General features: G+C 44.8%; 1 protein-coding gene across 1 annotated transcript in view; it reads left to right on the top strand.

Annotated features, from left to right (window-relative positions):
• Positions 1–23,977, top strand: part of MUC1 (mucin 1, cell surface associated) — a 35,248-nt gene that overhangs the window by 6,140 nt on the left and 5,131 nt on the right. Inside the window, exons 2-9 of the mRNA XM_069218422.1 lie at positions 5,752–7,154; positions 8,549–8,622; positions 9,391–9,521; positions 10,284–11,071; positions 14,785–14,858; positions 16,324–16,460; positions 17,689–17,810; positions 18,986–19,126. Coding sequence (XP_069074523.1) covers positions 5,752–7,154; positions 8,549–8,622; positions 9,391–9,521; positions 10,284–11,071; positions 14,785–14,858; positions 16,324–16,460; positions 17,689–17,810; positions 18,986–19,126 — 2,870 coding nt within the window. The remainder of the gene's footprint in view (positions 1–5,751; positions 7,155–8,548; positions 8,623–9,390; positions 9,522–10,283; positions 11,072–14,784; positions 14,859–16,323; positions 16,461–17,688; positions 17,811–18,985; positions 19,127–23,977) is intronic.

The raw sequence follows: 23,977 nt of genomic DNA, 5'->3' as shown, positions 1-23,977 counted from the left end.
ACCAGGATATGGCGGCTTCCAGAAGCTATGCCTACCCTGTGTGAAGTGCTTAATTTCAGCCAGTGGTTCCTGGTGGAGAGCACCGGCACTTATTTTTGGCACCAGCACTCTGTTCCGGTATTAGATATTTACTGAGTGCAAGAGGTAGGGAAAAACAGAGCGGAACGACAGAGGATGAAAAAGATGGCAAAACCGTCGCAAACAGAAAGCATGAACCTGCAACCGCGAGAAAATGGGTCAGGGAGTGTCTTGGTGTTTGGCCCCATGAGGTTTAACTGGAATGGGCTGTCGGCTTCTGAGAAGAGTTTCGGACACCGGCACTCTTTGTCTCACAAATTAAGCACTGCCTGTGTGATGAACTACATGTACTTTAGCCATCTCACCCTCTGCAGTACGATGCCCTTAACATCATGTTCTCATTTCCCTACAAATCTTTCCGCCCCTGGCCTTAGCACCGGTGCCTGGTGGCGTCACACCCTTATTTCCATGCCTCCTCGCTTGGGGGCGGTGGGGGCTCTCTTTTCCAAGTCGGCGAGCAGAATTTGCATGCCGCATTAGAAGGCAAACGGACGAGATGTTTGCCCTTCCATCGTCACTCAAATATGCATTTTCCACCGACCGAAGCGGTTTTTTTTTTCCCGGGCAAAATACATGCTGGCACTTAGAGTGGCACAGGACAAACCGGAACAAAATGGAGCGAGGATGTTCTTTTCTAGAAACTTCCTATAGAAGTCTAAAGAGTTCCTCTGAATATTTTGTAAACGCGTTTTTAAGACGGAGGATCTCCCGCCCCCTGAGTAAATCTCAGTGGTGTGTGTACAGGAATCTGAATTGAAATCCCAGGTTGTAATCCGGGTGTAAAATTTCCCTTATTCGCAGCTTGTAGGATGCGTGCAAGCAAAGACTCGCAAATTTGGAAGAGACTCGGGAATTTATTTCATTTTTTCCGTAAAAAATATTAAATATTTGTCTTGCAAGAAACGTTACTCCACATATGGCATTAATTGGTTTTGTGATAAACAACTTCTGGCCTAACTGGTGATATTTTTGGGAAGTTGGGGGGCGCGGAGGGGTGCATGGTATTCCCTGCATAATGTAGTTTTTGGTGCAGTTAGCACCAAAACTTCACAATTGACTGCTGTTAATTGCACCTGATACCTTCCGTCTAGGCAGTGTGATAAATACCTCACCTCTTACCTGCAGCCAAATCCGCAGGCCCCTGACTGGGTCCAGGACGGAGGGTCCCCCCTTCAAGGTACTTTGCAGCCCCCCCCCCCCCCCCCCCCCCCCAACAAAGTTTCCTTACGCCACTGCGATAGACTGGACAAAGGGCGCGCGGGAACGTATAGCCCAGGAGGTCATAGGACTTGTTTCGTCACCTTTATTGTACACATATTTACTTTTTTATGTACCCTCTCTTTCCCTGGAAGGGGTAATCGATAGCCGGAAGAGTCTCCATTGCCCTGAGCCCCTGATCAATAACACGCTTGACCGAGGCCCTTGAAACCAAAGCGGGTGCTTGGCCTACCCTGACCGCCCCCATGATGCTGCGACCCCGGTCCCTGGGAGAGCTTGTCTTTTAGATGTATTTACCGCTTCCCGCGCCCACTGCGAGGCTTGCAGCGCGCAGTTCAAACATTTAATTTGCCAACTTTTTTATGTTGTGAAAGCCACATTGAAAGTGCCCATATTTTTTTTTCAGAACTACATTTTATCCCGCAAAACATTGTAGTCGTTAGAATTCTAATCCAAAACTCTTCTTTTTAAAGGGCTAGTCACTCCACCCTCTGGTTCATCGACTACTTTTGCAAAATTATCAGTTGATCAGGGCTCCACCTGCCGGATTTCCATGCTACGGCTTGCTTTCGCAGCAGACTAATGACTTACTTTACAACGTTAAAAGCATCTGAGGGAGCTGCATTTTTTTTTTTTTCAAAGTGGGAGCTGCATTTACTTGACGTGAGACCCCCGCCCTAAAACTGTGTTGTGGGCACTCCCTGACCCCGCGGTATCTTGTTTCTCGTCCCCCTGTCGGGAGAGGGCGCGGTCCGTGGGATCTCAGTGGAGGAGGTTCTGAACAGAGAATCGATTATCAGGGGGAGATCTTATCACTAAATGGCGTTTTTCTAATTTCCCTCCCAGTACAAAGAGAATGCCGACCCCTCCAAGTCTCCCCCGCCCCCTTCCTGGCTACAGGGTCAATGCGGCTTCCTGGACCCTTAAGATTAGCAATTGAACCTGCAGAAAGCAGCTAAACTGGAGGTCTGGGCAATGAGGGCCTAGGACATGGGTACTCACAAATATTTTCCCAGGGGCCAAAATGTTTGGTCTGTGATGTGCCCGAGGGCCGCATCGATGCCAGCGGAATGGAGGTTGGGAGAGAGGGTTGGGAGTATTGGCAGTTAAGTATCGGTAGGCGAAGCAAAGGATATACATCTAGTGGTTAAATTGAGCAATATGAAACTAGAAAACTTTGGATTAATGTTGGCTTCCACAATTTTCCAAATTGTGTGAACCCAGGCAATTGCTTAATTTCACTTCCCCTCCTTTTTCTTCATTATCACATATTTAATCGAAATCCGGGTCAGCACCATACAAAACTGCTCCTGTGTTTAATTTAATAAACTATAATGTTTTTCATGTATAATAGGAACCCAGGCCACTCAAAAAGTGCACATAACATCTGACTTGCTTGTTTAATTTCCCATTGGCGTATTTGTCAAGGTAGGGGTAAAAATGAATGTTTCAAAATTCATGTTCGAAAACTATCACATTAAAATGAATACTTCTCATTGCACTGATACAATAAATTATACTTAGGTCAAATGGACTACATGTTAACTTAACACACTTTTTGAATTTTGAAGTGACAGTTATATTTTTACACTTTTGCTGCAAGATGTCTTTAAAAATGAACGTGCTTCTAAAGTGAAGTTGAGGCCTCCCTGATTACATCCTTTCCTTAACACCAGTTAACATTGAAAGAAGGATTGCCTCTATTTATGATCTTTATATTGTTAGAGCTGAATCAAGTGAACAACCCTGTACTCCTGTTGCCCAGGGGGCCGCATGTAAAGGTCAAGGGGGCCGCATGAGGCCCCCGGGCCGTACTTTGAGTACCCATGGCCTAGGAGATACTACATTTTGGGGGTCTGATGAGGCCCTCAGAGAACCCACGTATGTACATATATAGACGTCGACATACAAAGTCAAAATAAAACATTTTAAATAAACCTGTTAATATAAATATGTGTGTGTGTGTGTATGTATATATATATATATATATATATATATATATATATATATATATGTATGTATATATTCCCTAGTTCGCATACGTCTTAGCCATATCTGCGTTAAGATGCCTGACTGAAACATTCTCAACTCTAGCCCTGATATCGGCACCTTCCACTCCTCTCGAGGTCTTTCGTGGTCTCGTGGTTGTTCCACAGCTGTGTCAAACCTAGACCACAGATGCCACGCCACCTGAAGTGAATCCCATCCAGCATCTCTGGTTTTCTGGACTCCCAATGAAGGAATGTCCAACTACCTAAACACACTTAGGCCACATGGATAACTCCAAAAGAAGACGGAAACAATATGAGATCTTGCTGTAAATTTGGATGTGCACAACGTTTGTAGCACGTTGGTGACCATCTCCCTAGGCTCTTAACCTGTGCTCGATAAACACGCCTTCCTCTGCTGTAGTTGTTGTACCTGTGAGGAACGAATAGGATGAAAAATTGCTGTAGCTAATTCTGATGCAGCTAGTACTGAAGAAATCACCTTTGAAAACTGGTATTCTGATAAAGCATCATTGTTCTCGTGAATTAGAAGAGCTGTGGATCAAGCCAGTGGCGTACACCTAAGTATTGCCTTGTTTTCTCAAAATGGCGATCTGGACCGCCGACAGACAGCTGGCAAGAAACAACACCGTTTTCCCAACCTGATCTATCCTTGAGTGCTAGAGTTTTATGATCACTAGACTGGACCCTAGTAAAGCATTCTTCCATTGAGATCCTCGTTTTAATTTCCTAAAAAATCTTGCTGACCCAGAAAAGCACCACTGAATGCAAGAACAAATGCTATGGCAAAAACCTTTTCCTCATGAGAGAACCGACATATGCTAATGTAGGCCAAATAAAGGAAATCTAACAAATAGAGGAGACCTAGGGTGGAGGAGAACAAAACCACGTGGTTATTTGGGTTCCAAGTAAATCAAACTGTGTTGACGGAAAATAAACCTGAATTGGCTACAGAGTTGGTTCATTATGCTAACAAGATATTTAGGGCCCATCTTGACTGTGGAGGTAGAACAGGGCTTGATTATGGTTCAGATTTTAGAGAGACAAAAATGGGTGACCCTGATATCCGGTTGGACCAGATGGCGGTAACCAGTGTGGCCAAAGTGTGTGTCAGGCATGAGCTCAAGATACAGGAGTCAGTCCTTTCACCAGCAGCAGGCAGGGTGAGATACAAACAGAACCCATTGTCCTTACTTATATCAGACAATGCCAAAGGAGGTAAACCCTGGATAACTTGCATTGGAGAGGCTGATGCCTCTCCTAATTTAGTTAGGAGTGGCCACCATGATGAGTCCTGCTGAAGTGTCGAACATTGTACCATAATGCCTTCCAGCATTTGTGTGAGAGTAGACCCAAGCTTTCTTTTCCAGTATTTACTTGACTGCTCAGTGCAGAAGCCCCTATTTTCTTTTCTGTACTTGCACCATTAATAGCCCTTTTACTACTGCCCCGGATGCTGTTTTCTTGCCCTAACCCACTTTAGTATATGTGCCTCTAAGGGTCTTTATCGATGTTCAACACCATCTTCACTAGGTCATTGTTTAAAACTAGGAGACCTGTTTCATGATAGCCAGAGTCACCAAATAAGAGTCTAACCCCTTGACCAATGCTTCAAAGGAACAGATAGTAGGACAAACGCTTGAGTGCCAAGTCGGGTGATTTGGGAAGAGCGCCCCCCCAAGATGGGGGAGCGCCGCCCCTTAGGAGACGGGACCACTGAGGCCCAAGAACGCCTTCGCACTAGTGGTGCGATGGGCTGGCCTGTTACTTCCGTCCCCACGCCTCGCGAGGTGTGGGTGAGGAAGTTTAGGGAGATGAACGTTTTGGCTGCGTCAGCCCCTACTGGTTCCAGCTGCCGCATGCCAGTGGGGGGCTACATAAGCACCCCCCCCCCCAGGAAGGCTCGGCCTTCTTGCATTGTGGCGGCTCGAGTGGCAGTCAGCTCGCAGTTGGATTGGTGCATAACAACATATTAACACGTACTTCTCCAACATTATACTCAGCTGTATGTGAACATTCACTCACAATTCTCTGAGCCGTGACATGTTCAGTTGCACATGTTCTTACAATGGTATAGTATGTAGGGTAGCCATTGACATGATCATATTAGGTTGAGTTAAAATATGTGAGTTAATATGTTTATTTTTTTGTTATCTGCTCCTGGCAGCAATTTGTATTGCGCCGATGGCCGTGCTCTGAACCCAAGTAGTTTTCTTCAAATTGATGAGGTCATAAGGGAAATTAGTTTAATTTGCAGATTCCTGCATCTCTAACAATGAGCATCAGCACACATTCCTGAAAACACCTTTGTTTGATGTTTGTCTGTCTTGGTTTTGAGACCATGTGATATTGTTCACCGGACAGCCCCTGTAACAAATTCAGAGTATATATACTTTTTTCACATTGTATAATGCCTGCTTTGAAAAAAAGTACTTTATCATTTCAGGTTGTGTTTGTGGAGAAGACAGTCCAACCACTACTGAAGTATCTAAAAGCACAGAGTCCTTGCCTACTACTACTATCGCAACAACCGGCCGCACACAGACTGTGACGGAGAACAGCACAGAGTCCTTGCATACTATCGCAACGACTGGCCACAGCACAGAGTCCTCGCCTACTAATGCACCAACTGGCCACACACAGACTGTGACGGAGAAGAGCACAGACTCCTTGCCTACTATCGCACCAACCGGCCACACACAGACTGTGACTGAGAACAGCACAGAGGCCTCGCCTACTAATGCACCAACTGGCCACACACAGACTGTGACGGAGAAGAGCACAGACTCCTTGCCTACTATCGCACCAACCGGCCACACACAGACTGTGACTGAGAACAACAGCACAGAGTCCTCGCCTACTATCGCAACGACCGGCCACACACAGACTGTGACGGAGAACAGCACAGGGTCCTCACCTGCTATCGCAACGACCGGCCACACACAGACTGTGACGGAGAACAGCACAGAGTCCTTGCATACTATCGCAACGACTGGCCACAGCACAGAGTCCTCGCCTACTATTGCACCAACTGGCCACACACAGACTGTGACGGAGAAGAGCACAGACTCCTTGCATACTATCGCAACGACTGGCCACAGCACAGAGTCCTCGCCTACTAATGCACCAACTGGCCACACAGAGACTGTGACGGAGAAGAGCACAGACTCCTTGCCTACTATCGCACCAACCGGCCACACACAGACTGTGACTGAGAACAGCACAGAGGCCTCGCCTACTAATGCACCAACTGGCCACACACAGACTGTGACGGAGAACATAACAGAGTCCTCGCCTAGTATCGCAACTACTGGCCACGCACAGACCGTGACAGAGAACAGCACAGAGTCCTCGCCTAGTATCACAACTACTGGCCATGCACAGACCGTGACAGAGAACAGCACAGGGTCCTCGCCTAGTATCACAACTACTGGCCATGCACAGACCGTGACAGAGAACAGCACAGGGTCCTCGCCTAGTATCACAACTACTGGCCATGCACAGACCGTGACAGAGAACAGCACAGGGTCCTCGCCTAGTATCACAACTACTGGCCATGCACAGACCGTGACAGAGAACAGCACAGGGTCCTCGCCTAGTATCACAATTACTGGCCACACACATACTGTAACTGAGAACAAAACAGAGTCCTTGCCTACCGTCATAATGACCAGTGAACCATTCACTGTTGCGACTGAGCAGAGCACAGCAGCAACCACATCCCCTGGAGCGGCTCCCCTCATACGCTACAATCTTACTCTTCATATAACTAATGTGGAGTATACTGCTAATTTCTCAAACCAAGATTCACCTGAATTCAAGAATATAAGTGATCAGATCAAGCAACTGGTAAGTAAGTGGGAAGTGGTGTCCCCAATCTACAATTAAAATTTCTCAAGTGATGGTTTCACACTCTAGCTCTCTATATAGGTTCTATTCTCAGCGACAATGTCTGATAGAAATGTCTATTAAACTCTTTGCAAATTAACAAAGAATGGTCCGACTGCCAGCTCCATTAGAATCCTTTGAGCCATGAAATCCCAAATGTTCAGCCCAACAGCAATCTATTTATTAAAAGTTCTACTAGTTAGTATTTACTCCTGGGGCAAAAAACTTTTATTGACTTGAACAGTAATCTGTTAAGAGTGATATTGACAGGCTGGTAGAGATGTTGTCAGTAGGGCTCACCGGATGAGGGACTGAATATGAATATTCTATATCACCTACACCTGGGTGATTGTTGCAATGTGTGTGTGTGCAGGTATGTACATATATGTGTGTGTGTTTTTTTTTAATATATATATATATATATATATATATATATATATATATATATATATATATATATATATTTATTTATTTATATATGGTAACAGTGATTTACAGGTATGTTTTCTCTGAGGAGTTTTGAGTGACTATGAATAGACAACAAGAGCAAATCTCAAACTGACTGCCAGTCAAAACCTCTCTGAGAGAAACATCACTGTAATTCACTTTTTTATGCATCCATTTTATGTTATGTATGGCCCCAAAAATCATCGGTCCCTGCTTTTAACTCTTGTACAGGGCAGAGTAGCAATATGGCAGCCGTAATAACCAGGCCTCTCCTTCTGTCCAAAATGTAAAAAAAAAAAATGGCCGTTTGCCACCCACCCCCCCTTCTACTCAGTTTGCCTTCTTTCTCTCTCCACCAGAAACTGTGCGCGCAGTTGTCCAGCATTGCCCTGATAGGCTTTGGGAGAGCCCAGACAGAACAGTCTGAAATTCCCTTATTAACCTAGCAACAGTGGGTAACAGTAGTTTTTTTAAGAACTGTTATGTCATAGCAGTGAGTTACTAGATTTAGAAGCCAGCTATTGTCTAGTGGCTGACTATTACAGCCAAACATAGTCTGGAATTATAGATGGGGAACTATGAAATTCAAGGATGTTTTCCACCAAGGGTTTCTGAGTGACATCAAATAGACAATGAGCACAAAGCTCGAGTTGTCTATGAATTCATTCGGAACCCCCAAGACTGTTTTGGATTCTCAGTTATGGGCTTCCAGTAAATTTATTTTGGAGACGTGAAAATATGCAGTTGCTATAGTCCAAGGTTTGTTGGAGCTAGGGTTCTGACACTGGTAGCCAGAGACACAAAAAACATAAAGTGATTTCTGTTGAAACTAACTTGAGTTTTAAGAAATGGTACTCTCTCCAGTGATGAGCCTCAGTAAATCATGTTGTTTCTCTGCACATCAACAGTGTGACGAACTCTACAACTGCAGTGGTTGTCCCACAGCATCTGCCTACCGTGGCGTGGAAGTGCTGGGTATCAGGTAAGGACTGACGGTGGTGAGTCGTGAGTGCGCTAGGCGTTAACGGTGGGATAGTGTGCAGAAATGGAGCAACAGCATGTGGTGGAAATTGGAAGAAACTGCTATTGAACACTCAGATGAATAATAGTTAGGCTACACCCACGATTCCATTAGATCCATTCGGGACTCCTCTTTTAACACATAGATTACCTCATGAGTACGACTGGCTCTGTATGATCCTAGTAGCATCCTGCAATGTGGTTGCTTAGCATATCCTTATGGGACAAGTACTGAGAACTATTAATTTATGCTTCTCTGTTCTAACTTGGCCACAGTCTGAGTTCCTGGGAGCTTTATGTCACTCTGGCATTGCATCTGCCCAGCACTGTCTGAGTAGCAGTCTAGCAAAACCCAAGACCTTACTTTGGTTTTTATTCAATGTATCCTCATCTCTGTGTTTTTTTTTGGTCTGGTTCTGAATTGCTTTCATGAGTATGCATGCCATTATTAATGCATGTTAGTGCCTGCTCAACCTCTGCATGTTCCTAACTGTTGGGTGGCATCCCCTTTGAGGGTGTCTGTATGAGCATGCATTCTGCATCCATCTGTGCGACCCTTACACCTGTCCACATATCAAACTTATATCAGTTGGCCCATAGCAATGCATATCAAGACGTGGTGACCACGATGTTTCCAGTGTCCTGTGTGAGTGCTCTGTGTATGTGATCTGGTGTGCATGTCCTGGGGTTCGTGTCTGGTGACTGCTTACGCTGAAGTTTTGTCTTCCAGGAATGGGTCCATCATTGTAGAGACAGCTGTCAACTTTACTGCATCGGACAACACAACCCTTGAAGTGGAGATGGCAGCAGTCAATGCAACGAATCGCACAATCAACAACTTTTTTATATCTGAAGCCAGAGGTGAGACGGCATGCCTTGCATCTGGGACTGGTATGGGGTTACTCAAGGAAGCCACTGATGGGGGCAGCAAACACCCAGTTACTCTAAGGCACCAAACCAAGATTAACATACATGTGCACTGGGACCTAGTGGAGAGTGCTGTCTGAATAAGTAATGCTCACATTTGAGGCACCCCGGCAGCCCATGATTAAAGACATGACCCTGAGCTTCATAAGACTGTACATATTGCACCTGTGGATTCCTATGTGTGGGTCTTGGTATGCATGTTTAATTTTCAATTCTGGTGTTTGGGATTTAGTTTAAGTAGGGACATTTCCCCTAGGAACTAACATGAATGATCCTTTCTCTTGGCTGGGGCTTAGCATGAGTGTGCACCTCTTGCATTAAGGAACTGACGTGAATGATCTGTACTTGTGTTTCGAACTTATTGCGAGTACTCAATTCTGACACCTTAAAATTGACATGAATTCGCCATTCTCATGCCTGGGCATTGGCAAGAGTATGCAATTCTCCCAGCTGGCGACTGAATGTGCACTTCCACTCCTTGCTGTATACTTGTGCTTGTGTGCATCATCCCACACTCACGATACAGGGGGACATCATTCATCACTGTCTGCTTGCGAATATGATTTTACTTATGTGCAGCCGGGAAAATAGCTTTGTATTTTGAGGATCTAAACCATTGAACTTCATTTGCGAAAAATGTTATATTTCACACAGCTTGCTGATCTAAATGTTGCCTGTTTTGTCTGTTTAATACAGTGACGCAGCTTACAACCACTCCTTCCACAGTTCCTCCTGTGACCACCGGCACTGTGACACTCAGTTCCCAGGTGTCCCACATGACTACCCCGGAATCAGTCCCCAAGACCGAAGATTCACTTTCCACCAATTCAGCGTCGCCCTCCGTGACCACCACGCATCTCATAGGGTCCTCCACTGTTGCCCATTCTTCAAGCCCTTTCACAACACATGAAACCTCCCAGGTTTCTGGTGTCAGTGTTACTACAGGAGAACCAACGACTACTGCTACCATGGGCACAGGACCCACATCGGAGACCTCATCTCCAGGCACCCATCCCACAAGAGCTTCCACTCCAGTCACGGAGACTGGCTCACCCCCATCCAATCCTTCCACCATATCTACAGCTTCTTTGCCTTCATCCACCCCTTCCACGGGAACATCAACTGCTAAGGGGATATCCAGTGACACTAGTAACACCACTCCAATAACATCAAAGCCGACAAAGACATCAACTACCACAGTGACCCCCAACACAATGACCACTAAAGAAACCTCCACGGCTTCCTCTGTTAGCCATCCCATTGGCCAATCAACTTCAAGCACGACAACCGCAAAAGGAACCTCATCCTCTTCTATCCATGTTCCATTGTCCTCCTCAACGGCCACATCAACCACCTCCACAACCCAGTCACCAGCCACTGTGATCTACTTAAGTTTTAGCATGACAGTTCAGCTGTTTACTGAAGAGTTGAATGACCCAAACTCGCAAGCCTACAAGAACATGGTGGAAAGGGTGAAAGGCGTGGTAAGGAGCCTGAATTCTAATTTTTAAGTATTTAAGCTATAATTGACGTCAGATTTAAGGTTTGAAAGTATGCCATAGAAGTCTCCTCCCAATATGATTGCGAAGCACATCCCGCCATCCATCACTTTGTACATTATACTTGTTAGTTAGATAAATAAGCATCTCTTTTTTGTTAGAGGTATGTTGGTGGGTCTTCAAGGAACTTGACGTGGGTGGATAAATAGGTTTCATTTTCAGACATTTATCATCTGAAAAGCCTCACATTGCAAAGAAAGGAAATCACAGCCAAGCAAAATGATAGTTGTAGGGCTAACGACCATCGCTAAAGTGTCCACCCTAACACACTGTTTGATCACCCGAGGCTCTCTGCCTGTGATTGAGGTATAAAATGGACCAAATCCAGATTTAGCCTGTCTTTTTGGAATGTCTGAGTGTTTACCTTCCCTTCTATTCAACCATGAATCTACGCTGCAAAATATGACAACGTATTAAGAAAAAAACGCCAACTGTTACTCCTGCACATCAGTACCACTTTGGAAATACTTAGCATCAGAAATGTGTGGGTGAGTCCAAGACATGCTTTCTTGCAACCCCGCCACCCCCGGCTCCTACCTGAATTCAAAACCTACTAGCCACATTGCCCTTGCCACCATCCTATAACCCCACCTTTCCCGTCCACACCTGTTGGCCAGAGGCCTCCAAGCGGGAGCACCGTGCTTAGTGTCACTAGTTGAAAATGGGCCATTTCTTGAAAGTTGCTATAGTGTTTTCTGCTGTTCAGTTCCGCGATGGAAGTATTTGAGGACAAACGTCCTAGGGACCTCGTTTTACTTGTCATAACCACATAGTTAACAGCAGGCTTGAATTGTTAGAAAGTTCAGGATTTTGGCCAATGGTAAAGCGCGTTCACTGGCATCAGAAAACTTAAGTTGTCTGCTTCGTCATGCAGCAAAAAAACATATGTTTATATGTGAACTGGTTTTGAAGATGGTAGCCTTGTGGCACTTTTCATTGTGCCACTGTTTGTTCTCAGGTTGTGTTTTTTTTCACTTCCTTTTTTCTAGTCCGCTTTTCAACCAAGCAATTTATTTCCAGGCAAAATATTCTGCAAAATAGGCTGATGTTTTGCAGATTCTGAAAATGTCTTTAATTGATCGTCCAGATTCTTGAAACAAGTTGATTTGAAGTTAAAATAGCTAGATTTAGGTCAAAATTGATAGATTTAGAAAAAAGGGGGGGGGATACAAGTACATTTGGCTTCTCATGAGAACTCTCGTGGGGTAAGATGTACGTGAAATTGGTTCAATCCGTGTAATTGATTTTAGATTTATCTTTGACCACTTTTGATAGTTGTGTCCTGTGGCTATTGACTACTGGTCATGGCCTCGAGAAAGAAGCGTGAGCTTCGAAAAATGCGCTTCTCTAAATAAATCCGCTGCAACCTCTTTGCAGGGAACCGGAAGTACATCGGGTCACATTAAGCCTGAACGGAACCAGAATTACAATATGGGAGCTTTCAGGAGTCCTCCTTGTTTACCACACAGGATTCGGAGAGGAAGCAAACTGAATTACTTATCTCTAGGTGACCCTTAAAAAAACTTGCTGTGTAAAGTCATGTTCAGTGATGTAACCCATGAAACTAAAAGTCACAACTGTTGCAGTGCAGGAATCATTTTTGCACTTGGAACCAGTGGTGGAGAGTAGGATTAGAACTGAGCTGTGACAGACAGCACGCAGGGAGGGAGTGCCCAGGCTGTGAGCAGTGCCTGTTCCTCCCCAACACAATAGACAGCTGCCCCCCCCATCTTCCACCACTGGCAAAGGTACCAGTTCTCATGGGGCCAGTCTCCATCTATCTACCTCCCAACCAGTGAACCACACTTAGGTTTCTCACTCATGACTGATTCTGTTCACCCGCCCCTCAATTGTACTGTGGCCAGGGCCCCCAATTACCATTCCTGTTCATTTCCTATCTGCTAGTTGGATGCCACGCTCGGGTTGTCCTACATGTATCCTATATCCATCTAGTCAGACCAACCCAACCACAGAACTCCTCCTCCCACCCCTTTTATCCTATCCTTTCCACCTTTTCCATCTGTCCCCCTCAGCGCTACGAGGCTAACTTATGTTGGCAAAAGCGCTATGCAAATATTTATCCAAGCGCACCGCAAACGTCTCGGCTAGCAAACACCAGAAAGCAGTTATTGGCAGCCAAGGCCCACTCCCAGTGCCACTGTGAAGCCTTTTAGGGGTGGCCCTGACTGGGGTTCACCAATAATGGGTCTGGTGTTATCACCGGGCACACTTCTGTAACTACCAACAAAGTACAAACGGAATTTTCCGGGATCTTATATAGGGAAAAAATCGATTTGAGGGACTATAGAGGAGGCAAAACTGCCAGGCATTAGAAATTATGGTGTTGCTACCACACTTGGCAATAACTTTTGTGAAAACTACAGCACATACACAACAGATGGCCTTATGGGAAAGTCTTATCCTGATTCATTGTACTTACTCGGTTGTTATGCGAAAATCAATAAAATCTATTATTAAAAAAAACATACACAAGAGGTGGCAACCACAATCTAAGGCTTCAGGAGGCCAGGCGAAGAACCTGGAAAGTCCAGCTGGCACACTGCCAGCAGAAGAAGGCAACTGATAGCGCCCAGTTACTACCCAGGGCCAGCATGGTCATTTTCACAACCAAAAGTAGACTGAAAAAAAAGGTTGTTTAAAAAATGTCTGCTCAATAACAAAAAATGGAACGAAAAATGTGTGCTACAAATTAATTAAGAAATGTTTCTTTTTGGGCACAGGTATGTCTGCTGGTAGCAAGGGAAAGGAATCATGGTTTTTGGTGCTAAAGAAGGGAAGTGTTAGGGACTAGAGAGAGTTGTTTAGGGATGGGTAGCATTAAGGGGTGGCCTGAGGAGTGTGTGTTTTTTGTTTTTTTTCTCTCTTTCTGGGATGGGGTTGTGTAACAAAATACAGGGTTTACAAATGGGTAGTGTTTCGTTTTAAGTATTTTTAAGGTGTTCAGTGAAGGGTTGCAATAAGGGCTATTTAGGGAAGGGTAACTTTAAACAATACAAAGGGGGGTTTTGGGGTTCAGGAAAGAGCAGAACTATGTAGTAGTAAAGTTTTTTTTAGGATTCAGGAAGGAGTGCCTAAGGGCTTTTGAAGGTTAATGGAAGTAATGTGTAAAGGGGTTATTAGGGTTCAGGGAAGGGTAGTATTAAGCGATACTTTGGGGTTTTAAGAGTTAAGAACTAAAGGGCACAAGGAGGTCCTAAAGGTTAGTAGGGTAGTTAAATACATGTAAAAAAGCATGTAACAAAACTACTTTTAAATTTGACATGTTTTTTTAAAGTGTCAGAGGTAATAATGAAGGGCGCGCCATTATAACAACAATTTCACTCCAACTTTGATGAAGTCGACATTTTAAAAGTCTCCCTTTGTCCTCCTGCTTCCCGGTGGACTCTTAACTGTAAATGTTCTTTTTACTAGATTTGGGATTAAAACTGCAGGGCAAGGCCTCTTAGTAAGTCCTCTGTCGGTAAATTCACATGTTCAAGTTTTTGGTCACTCTGAGCCACCGTCTTGCCCAGTAACCTGAAAATACGGAGGTGTGGGGGAGATCTGCTTCTGTCTAGCAGTAGCAATCTACAGAAACTCTGGGGCCTGCTGGTAATGTTCTCTTATCTTTTATCCAGTGTCAGACGGTCTACGGTTGCGCTGGCTGTTCGACTAAAGACATCTACGAAGGAGTCACTGTGCTGAATTTCAGGTACATAAAATGGCTGCATTGCACTTGTGCTGTTCCGTGCGGAGTGCGTGGGGTTGCCTTATTACACAGTTAGGTGGGGTAGGCGAGCTTGAATTGTGCTTTACGCAAAGAGGGAAACCTCTAGAATGATGGAGCCAACCTCGAAAGAGTGCCATCTAGGACTGATGTCACATTTTAGGGCTTAACAGGGGATGTCCCATTAGTGCAAGTGTTGACGTGCGTACCTGGTGCCACCCACCGACAACTGAACACTGATATGCAGTAGGATAGAGCATCTACTATGAAGCGCCTAGAAACCCCTTGGGGAATGTAGCTTTACAAATGCATAATTAGGTTTAGGAGCCACCCTCCTTGTGTTTGGCACCGCACACCATCGCTGCCCTCTCCCATTTTTTTGACACAGTCAAAGACTGCCCATAAAGCACAAATTAATGAAGCGCTATACATCTGTAATCAGTCACCACAGCTAGTTCACGGTCATCCGCTCAACGACTGTAAAACCTTGACTCTGCGGGAGAATTACGCGCTTGCTCAGCAGTAGATGTCGCCTGCTGAACGTAGACTGGGCTATATGGTCTGTACTTGACTTGGAGGAGTTATGACTAGGGCTCCCGGTTTTATTGTTTTTAAAAAATATATATATTTCCGTCTGTATTTGTCTGTATTTTTTAGTAATTTTATCTGTACGTTGCAATATTTATTTTGGGCTTTGTGAAGAAAATAAGCGGACACTAGTATTCTTCTACATTTATTCAACCAATAATTTTAAACTCACAGGAGCACCTGACCAGTGTCAATGTCATGACTGCCCATAAGTGAAGAACTAATACACCTGTGTGAAAAGATGTTTACATCTACAGCAGCTCAAGCCTCTTTAGGAATCTTTCTCCCTTTTTTGACTCCCTTCCTGTCAATCCGCACAGCTATTGGCATGGCTGACGGTGAATACAATCACTCTAAAAAAGCAACCTAATTTATGTTTTCATCCATATTTAAAAAATAAATACAGACAGGAAAATAGATAGTTTTCTTTCTGTTTTTAACTATAAAATTCAGTAAAAACTGAAATCTTGGAGCCTTATTTATGATGTGTGGAGGGAGGGGTGTTGCTGTGAGCGGTCTGGGCACGCTCGACTGTTTGCAGGGAGTGTACACAATATGTCGGTGTGTGTGTGTGTGTGTGTGTGTGTGTGGGAGAAAGGCATCCAAAGGGCTCCTAGTTTTCACAGGTGATCAGCAACATTGTGATTTGTCAGAGAACGATCTTCAATGCACTTATGTATATATAATTTCTTGTGAGAGGTTATTTTGCTAAAAGTGTAAATATCTTTTGAGACTGCAATGGGGGGGGGTGTAGTGACCCTGCACACATTCAGACTGGGTGGGGGTTTTGCTGTGGTGATGCATGTGGTGCTGAGTAAGGGTAGCAGAGTACCGAAAATCTAAATTACTCTTCGCTTTCAAGGGCCGGCTCCGTGATCGCCGACAACCGGCTCAGCTTTAAAGGAAATGGCATTACAGTGAACAAGGCGGAAGACTTATTCTATGTGCAGCTGCAGCCAGATGGATCCATCAATAACATTCCGATCAACGGCGTGGCAGGTGAGAGCTAGACAGGGTGTACTCCCCGGTCCCTGTGTGAGTACGTGCTCCACCTACTCGCTGGGACCCAGTCCTGAGACCGAAGAGTGACACAATCACATAAGAAGCCTTTCTTTCTTTCCTACGTTTGCCCTTTCTTGCCCTTTGTTACTTTGGTCTCCATTTATTTTGTTTTTTCTGCCTTTTTGTTCTCTTTCTTTTTTCAAGTAGGAGTCCGTGGCTGGCACCCTGTTGGTAAGTGTCCCATGCCAATTGAACCTTGGCCACGGCAGGTTACTCTTATAAACTGGACATGGCTGACTCGTTGAAAAGAGTTGCCGTCAGTCGCAATATGTCAGTCCTCGAGAATTTAGATGGTCTTTAATTTGTGAAGTGTTGACCATCGCTAGACCTGTTTCTCTGTCAAGATGGGACATCCTGGGATTTAGGAGAACTACCCAGAAGAGAGGATACATTGGAAAATGTTTTTTAAAAAAAAACTAGAATTATGATTGTAGCTCAAAGCCAGTGCCCTAATGAGGCACAACCCACCGCCGGGGGGTGAGAAGGGTAAGGAGGGGCGTCTAATACTCCTTCCCTCTACTACTGAGTATATATTGGTTAAACTTGGACTTTGCTTTGCCATAGTTGGTTGTCATTTTGTTTTTTTTTCTCTTGTGGTTGTGGAAGAATGTTAAATACATACTGGCAGGTTCTTTTACAAGGATGAAGAGACCTGGACATGGGTCATTCATTAACATTATATCCTTTTCCATTCCCCCTGTTTTTAACCTTGACCTAGACCGCTCTGGTAAAATAAACAGACTATAGGTAGGGTCTAGAGCCAATTTTAATTCATCCTCTCCAGCTTCTCACTTCTCCTCGTAGGACTGAATCTACTATGCTTAACCACGGTGCGCATCCAAAAAGATCACTGGCAAAGAGCCCCCTCGAGGGGCCCGTCGGACATTGCAGCGCCAGTCCGATGAGGAGCAGGCCCTATGATTGAAGCATGACACCCAGTGGGTGTCCGAGGGCTTTGGCTTCTAATTTTAAGAATTGCCTTTGAATCTGTGGTTCCCTCTGTGGAACAGTGTACCTTATTTATTTGTACTTTACTTTGGGAGGATGTGCACTGGACCATTTTGGAACCTCCCTGTCCCTCTAGTATTCTGTGCATTCACTAACCCTGCCTGGGGTGAAGTAATCACTGCAAATTACTAATCTTTGTTCACCATTTTCTTTACAGTGAGCAGAAATGAAATCCTCAGCCCAACGACCGGTGGGTCCTTCGTGCCCGGCTGGGGTATCGCGCTGCTGGTTCTGGTCTGCTTCCTGGTGCTTCTGGCTATCATCGGAATCATTGTCTTGGTAAGATGTCCACGTAGCAGAGGTGATAGCCACAGTTGAGGGGCAGAGGTCTGCCACTTATCGGGGGTGTGGCAGGTCGAAGTCCAACACAGGCAGAACCAGGTGGACGGGTGGAAGAGAAAAGGTTCTTGGGGTTAAATGGGGGCCTTCACTTGGAATAACCATGCCAGATCCATTTGGCAGGTGAAGTTATTACGTTTGGAAGGGAAGAGTGGGGCTGGGGGGGGATGGGAGAGGAGAGAGAGAGATTGGGAGAGACAGATTGAGAGAGACAGATTTAGAAGATTTGTTTTGAGAAAAGTAGCTGAGACACCAAGGCGGAGAGCGGCCCAGGGCATTTGGATCGGAGAGGGCCAACGAGGCTCCGACGACGGAATGGCTGAGGGTCTACCCAGGAAAGGAGGTAAAGGAGGGATTTGAGCCCATGCTGGTCTTAACCTTTATAGAGTCCTTCGATGTTCAGAAAAAAACAGTCCTTCATGCTACTCCTGGGTCATTAACACGCACGAACGTTCCTTTGTTTGACAGCTTCCTGGGCCTAAAGAACTATTGTGACTTTGTGTACTGGAAGGCCTCTCTACAGGTTAAAAGGCTTCCCCGGCTTAACTTGAGCTTTCAACTTTGGATTTATTGGGTGGTCACATAATAAAACTTGCCACCAAGACTTGGATGGGTTTGACGGGGGGGTGTTCATTCGGTGAGATATGAGGTACCATATGAGAAGGAATAAATCTGTTGTGGGTGGAGGGGGGGAAGTAAAGGATGATACCCTGGAGCCATTTAAGTGCAGCATAGGAGTGGTTTTAGACCTTCATGACTCAAAGGAGCGGGCCCTATAATCAGGAAAGGGTAGCACTCTCTTTTCACTGATTTTCAACTTCGTCCTTTCTTCTCAAGACCCTTGATGGGGTGTCCCCTCTTCCTGATCTATAGACGCCCAATTATCTAATAATTCTGCATAAACCTACTGTTTCTCCTGTACTCAACTTATATCCAATTTGGTCATCTGTATAGCCCCTTATTCTAGTTGCTCTTGCCCAGTGACGCAGAATAAAGCTCATGCTGTCACTCCTTCTCTTGAGCATCACTATCATCACCCTTTTATGTTCCCTCTCACATCGCCATGTCCTCCACCCAGTGGCACCTTTATGCCAACGTCTTTCTCTCTCCAACAGCTACTCAAGTTGTGTCGGCGGGGTCAGAGGGGAGAGATGGATATCTTCACCACGCGAGGTTCTTATCACCCCATGAATGAATATCCCGCCTACCAGACGCATGCGCGGTATGAAGTGCCCGGGAAAAAAGGCAGCTATGAGGTAAGAAGTATACCTCACACCAGGGCCATCTCGCTGACCAAAAAACGTCTGATTAACCAATGACTGTCAGCAAACCATTGAAAGGCCACTCTTTGGAGACACATTACCGACCAGGCCCTTTGTCATTCTACGACACACCTCAATGATCATGAAATGCTTATTAGAGGAACCCGGAGCAAGGGCGTAGCTTCAGGGGAATGTTTGGAGTGCTACACCCCACTAATAAATGTATTTTCGGGTGCAGGTGCTTTCAGTCAGGTATAGTGAGGTGTCTGTTGGAGTTTACAAGAAATTCTTACATAGACACAGACAAAAATGCGCACACACACTCTACCTGTCTCTGTTTTGAAAGTCCTAAACAATTTTAGTTATTTTTCAAAATATTATGTTTTTTCTACACCTAGTACCCCTACAAGGCTGTATATATAATATTTTGTTTCTCGAGAAAATATGCTGAACAGCTGCCCCTAGCTCTAAATTTGTACTTTTCCAGTACCTTTATAATAAATTCAGTCTATTTTTAATCTGGCAAAAATCTGTACAAGAAAGCTTTTCTCCACACTACCATATTCTTGTTTCTGTCATGTCCACTATTACACACAATTTTCCAGAAAGTATTCTGTCTGGGAGTCTTCATCTTGTCAACAGGTGGGTCATTTCCAGGCCTCATTTTCAGGATAGCTACTGGTTATGTAAATGAGTTCTGTTTAGATGCACTGTGTGTCAATATATCTTGTGGATAGCCTGTAAATATGGACCTAATAGTTGGACATCACTGCCTCTCAGAGGTGGTGATTGCCTCCTAGGATGCTCCTAGAAGCCTGTAGTGAAACTGGCTCCATCCTGAGCCACCCTTTCACTCAGATATTGAAAACTGACATCTTAAATCACAGTGCTCCTTATATATGCTTTGGCAGAAACAGTAGGACTGTGAAAAAAAGATGTCCAGTGAAAAAAGTACAAAATGATTTCTGTACAAGGTTTAGTCTGGGAATTAAGCATATAACGCGTGATCATTTAGAATACTTTTGAAATGTAAAGTAGTCGTTCATGCGTTTCATTGCAAGCACTACATAGATGGTGGAATGATACACCAAAGAGCCAATAGTGTGAGATCAGAGGTAAATACTCTGTGGGCGGAGCCAGAATCCATTCTACGAATATTTTAAAGAATTGTTAATATTGATTCTTGCAGATGGCTTTGTAGTCAAGCCAGACCTCAAAGTAAAGGGTCAGATGTTTTGTGTGAAGTTGACAGAGTTGTAAAGTTACAAGTTATGTGCATATTCTGTGTGCAACGACCTTTTTAGCTGTAGAGTCAAACTATGTTTTCAAGGTGACTTTTTTATTTATTGTTTTATTCCAACTTTCTGGATTTTTTTTTAAGCACTTCTGTGTTGGCGGATGTGAGGTTACTCATCTTGGTACAATCCTTGTCTTAAGGTTGCTGTGTGTCTCTTTTTTTTAGAGGGTCTAGTGACCTGGTGAAGTTCTCTGCTAGCTTTAACTTGGTGAAGGATATCCGCTCTCTTCCAATGTTTATGTACTGTTTCACCTTCCACATATTAATTATTAACCCAAACTACAGCGGCCTTCACCTGGTGCGAAAATAACAGCTGAATAAATAGCAGGCACTGGAGGCGTCGATCTGTTAATCCAGCTGCCAATATCTCCATGAGCTCAGGCGTTCACTGCTCCTCCAGACCCTCCCCCTCCCTTCACTCCTTTCCCCTTCTGTTTCCTCTATCCATCCTTCTCTCTTCCCCCTTCTCTTCCAAATCTCTCCTTTTTCCTAAACACCGATCTCTATTTTGATAGACCCATTAAGACTCCTTGACCAATGCCTTTGACCGGCTGTCTCTCTATGGAGATATTTTGGGGCAGCACTACTGGGCAGTGTCAGTGGTGGGCACTGCCTTTTCTACAAACTGCCCTGGCTCTGAATACTGATGCTTGCAAGGATTACCCATCATTCCTTGACTCACCACTGATGGCTGCCGGCGAGCAGTCTGGTCCTCCACTGGGGAGGATTCAAGAGTTTGTGGTTAGAGATACAATAAAAGGCATTAGTTATCAGTTTCTCTACCCAGGCAGACTTCGGACACTTTGAAAAATACAAATTATGGTACAAAGCGTAAAATGTTTTTTAAAGGTCTTTTTCCCCTGGTTCCTTCAAACAGCATCTGGGGCTCTTGAATGGACATTCATGTACAGTGCAATATTTGGATGCCCGGGCGTACTCTCTCGTCATTGGTCTCTATTTCAAAACAGACCAGTAGCAGTCAAAATTTTTGGGTGCCCCAGCGAACCGCAGGGCCTGGTAGCTCAGCTGGAAATGCTAAGGCCTCTGAGGAAAACCCAAGACTGATACCTTGGGAAACACAATTGCAGATTTTTTTCTTTTCTTTTTTCTTTTGGCCACGTGATCCATCCGTGTGTAAGGCTTTTGGGGCAGGTTAAAAGAATCCACAGGAGTAGTAATGTGGAAAAATATGAAGGAGTAAGAAATGTGTCTTCTGTGGGAGTCCTGAGGTAGTCCAGACTACCTCATATCCACAAAGAATGATCGAACAAGTTCACTGGCCAAGAGCAGTGAATATGTGGTCAAGAGTCGGAGGCCCCTTGGGTTGCTGGAATCTGTCCTCCTCTATTGCTTTCCCTTCCCTCAGTGGCATCCCAGGTTCTGGGGCAGGGCATTGCAGAATCCCACAATTTCAGGAGTGCCAAGCTTAGATTTTGGGCCCTTGATACCCTCCAATCTTCCATTTTTATCCAAACTGTATTTTAACTGGTGGGAGGGGTCAACCAGGCCTTCAGATGTTTAGACCTAGAGTTTCCCCATGTTGCTCTTTCCACAAACACAAATGGAAGGGCTTTCACCACAACATGCGGACCAGCACCGGCATTCAGATCTCCATAGCGTTACAGGCATTGGTGGGAGGGTGTCTTGTTTGTATTTGGAAGGTGTGAGGGTTTGTGGCAGTCTTGTGGGGAATATGGATTTTTTTTTTATTTACTGGTCTTGTAATTCCTTTGTATTTGGTTACTTGACTATCATAAGTAGAGTTGTCAGGTCTTTACAAGTCATCCAGACATCCTGTTTCTTGGGCTTTCGTTTAAGAGTCTTGGGCCTGAGAGATCTGCTGTTTTGGCCCTAGTTGTTGGAAGGGGCATCTTTAGGATTTCAGGGGCCCGGGGCCAAACGTATTTTGGGGGCTCCTGCCTGGAACAGGTTTGAATGTATGATTGAATTTCAGCTCCTTCATGATCACTAACAGTCACAGGCGCAGTTGTCCACATTCTTAATGTTTGCATCGAATATTCAGGGGTAGTGAGGAGTGTTTTCAATATTGTACCACAACAGCATAACATTACTGCAAATCATCTCTGTGACACCCTCCCATTTCTCATATGTAAGGTCCTGTTTTGATCCAAAAGAAACGTTTTTTATTGATGTTGCATGAAACAAACACAACATTTCTTTGCAAAATGCCTGTAATAGACTCTCACACATCACCCACCTTAAAAATAAATGAAAGAAAAAACTGTAGACAAATGAAAGGAAACGGCATTGAACAATCTGTTTAAGAGTTATTGAAGGTCATCAGTGCAAGAATCTCTGCAGAACTCAGGTGTATCTATAGGGGGGGAGGAGGGCCTGATAGGTTGGGACCCTGGGCCAGAGAGCACTATGCCCCACCTAAAACGTCTCGATCATATTAAATAGGGAAATCTAAGGGATAGAAACTTGGTGCTCTAACGTTATGGAGACAAGTTGCAGACCTGGTAATGAGGTTTAGCATCCCATGTGACCCTGTATGTGGCACAGCGACTCCCAACACATCTCTGGACCAGCCTACTGTTGTGTCCATAACTCAATGGAGTTTTATTTGCTGAAGTATTACCAGGAAAACTTCTAGCAACATGCTGGGAAGGGATACTGCTAGTCAAGCTACTCTGCGGGGTCCCTGCGAATTATAAGCACAAACTGATACATTTTAGATTTCTTCATCAATATTATTCTACAGCTGCACGCTTAGTTAGATTTGGGAGTATTGAACGCAGGGCATGCACAATGTGCGGGGTAGGGGAAGCTGACCTTTTACACTGTCCTGGAGCAGTGTGAGTGCTCCAATACTGACAAGATGTACTCCAAGTACTGAATAAATGAAATTGTTGGCACTGCAGTGAATCCCTCTCCCTAAGTTCCTTTGTTAAAAGATACTTTGTCCGCATTTGCAAAAGTCAGGCGCCTCGCATCCATGTTACTGGCCCTAGCTAGGAGGGAGGTGGCTATGGTGTGGTTAAACAACAGAACCCCTACAGTTACACAATGGCTGCGAGAGGTGGCCTACTGTGGTGATCTGGCAGAGGAACATGTGGAGGGCAACCACCTACGACAGGACCCAGAGACACATGGGAGTCTTCTCTTGCCAACCTTTGCCCAGCTGGCCCCGGTCCTGATGCAACTCGGATACCCACCCCAAAAGGGATAGCTCCAGAAATGTGATTATTGCTGTACTCAGGGATCCACAGCCGAGCCACCTGTTTTCCATCCACCCTCCCCACACAGCAAGAAAATCCAGATCCACCGGCTTATTGCTCCCTGCCAGTGTTCCCTTGGCGGGCCTGGTTTTTGCTTCCGTTTTGTCCTGGGTGCAGCAGAGGCTGGCATTAGTACCCTGTAGCAAGGCTCAGTCTTCTCACTTCTTTGCGCTGTTAAAAATAAATGCAAATATGAATTCCATTGGGTTCCTAATATACTACCTCAGGCTTACTCCTAGAATGGTTTGGGAACTTGTAAGTTTTGCCTAGATATTCTAGCATGGGTGGAAGATTAGCAAATTAGCA

This window comes from Pleurodeles waltl, chromosome 12 (assembly GCF_031143425.1).
Source record: "Pleurodeles waltl isolate 20211129_DDA chromosome 12, aPleWal1.hap1.20221129, whole genome shotgun sequence".
NCBI classification, from domain to species: domain Eukaryota; kingdom Metazoa; phylum Chordata; class Amphibia; order Caudata; family Salamandridae; genus Pleurodeles; species Pleurodeles waltl.
This window is presented reverse-complemented; position numbering and strand designations above follow the sequence as displayed.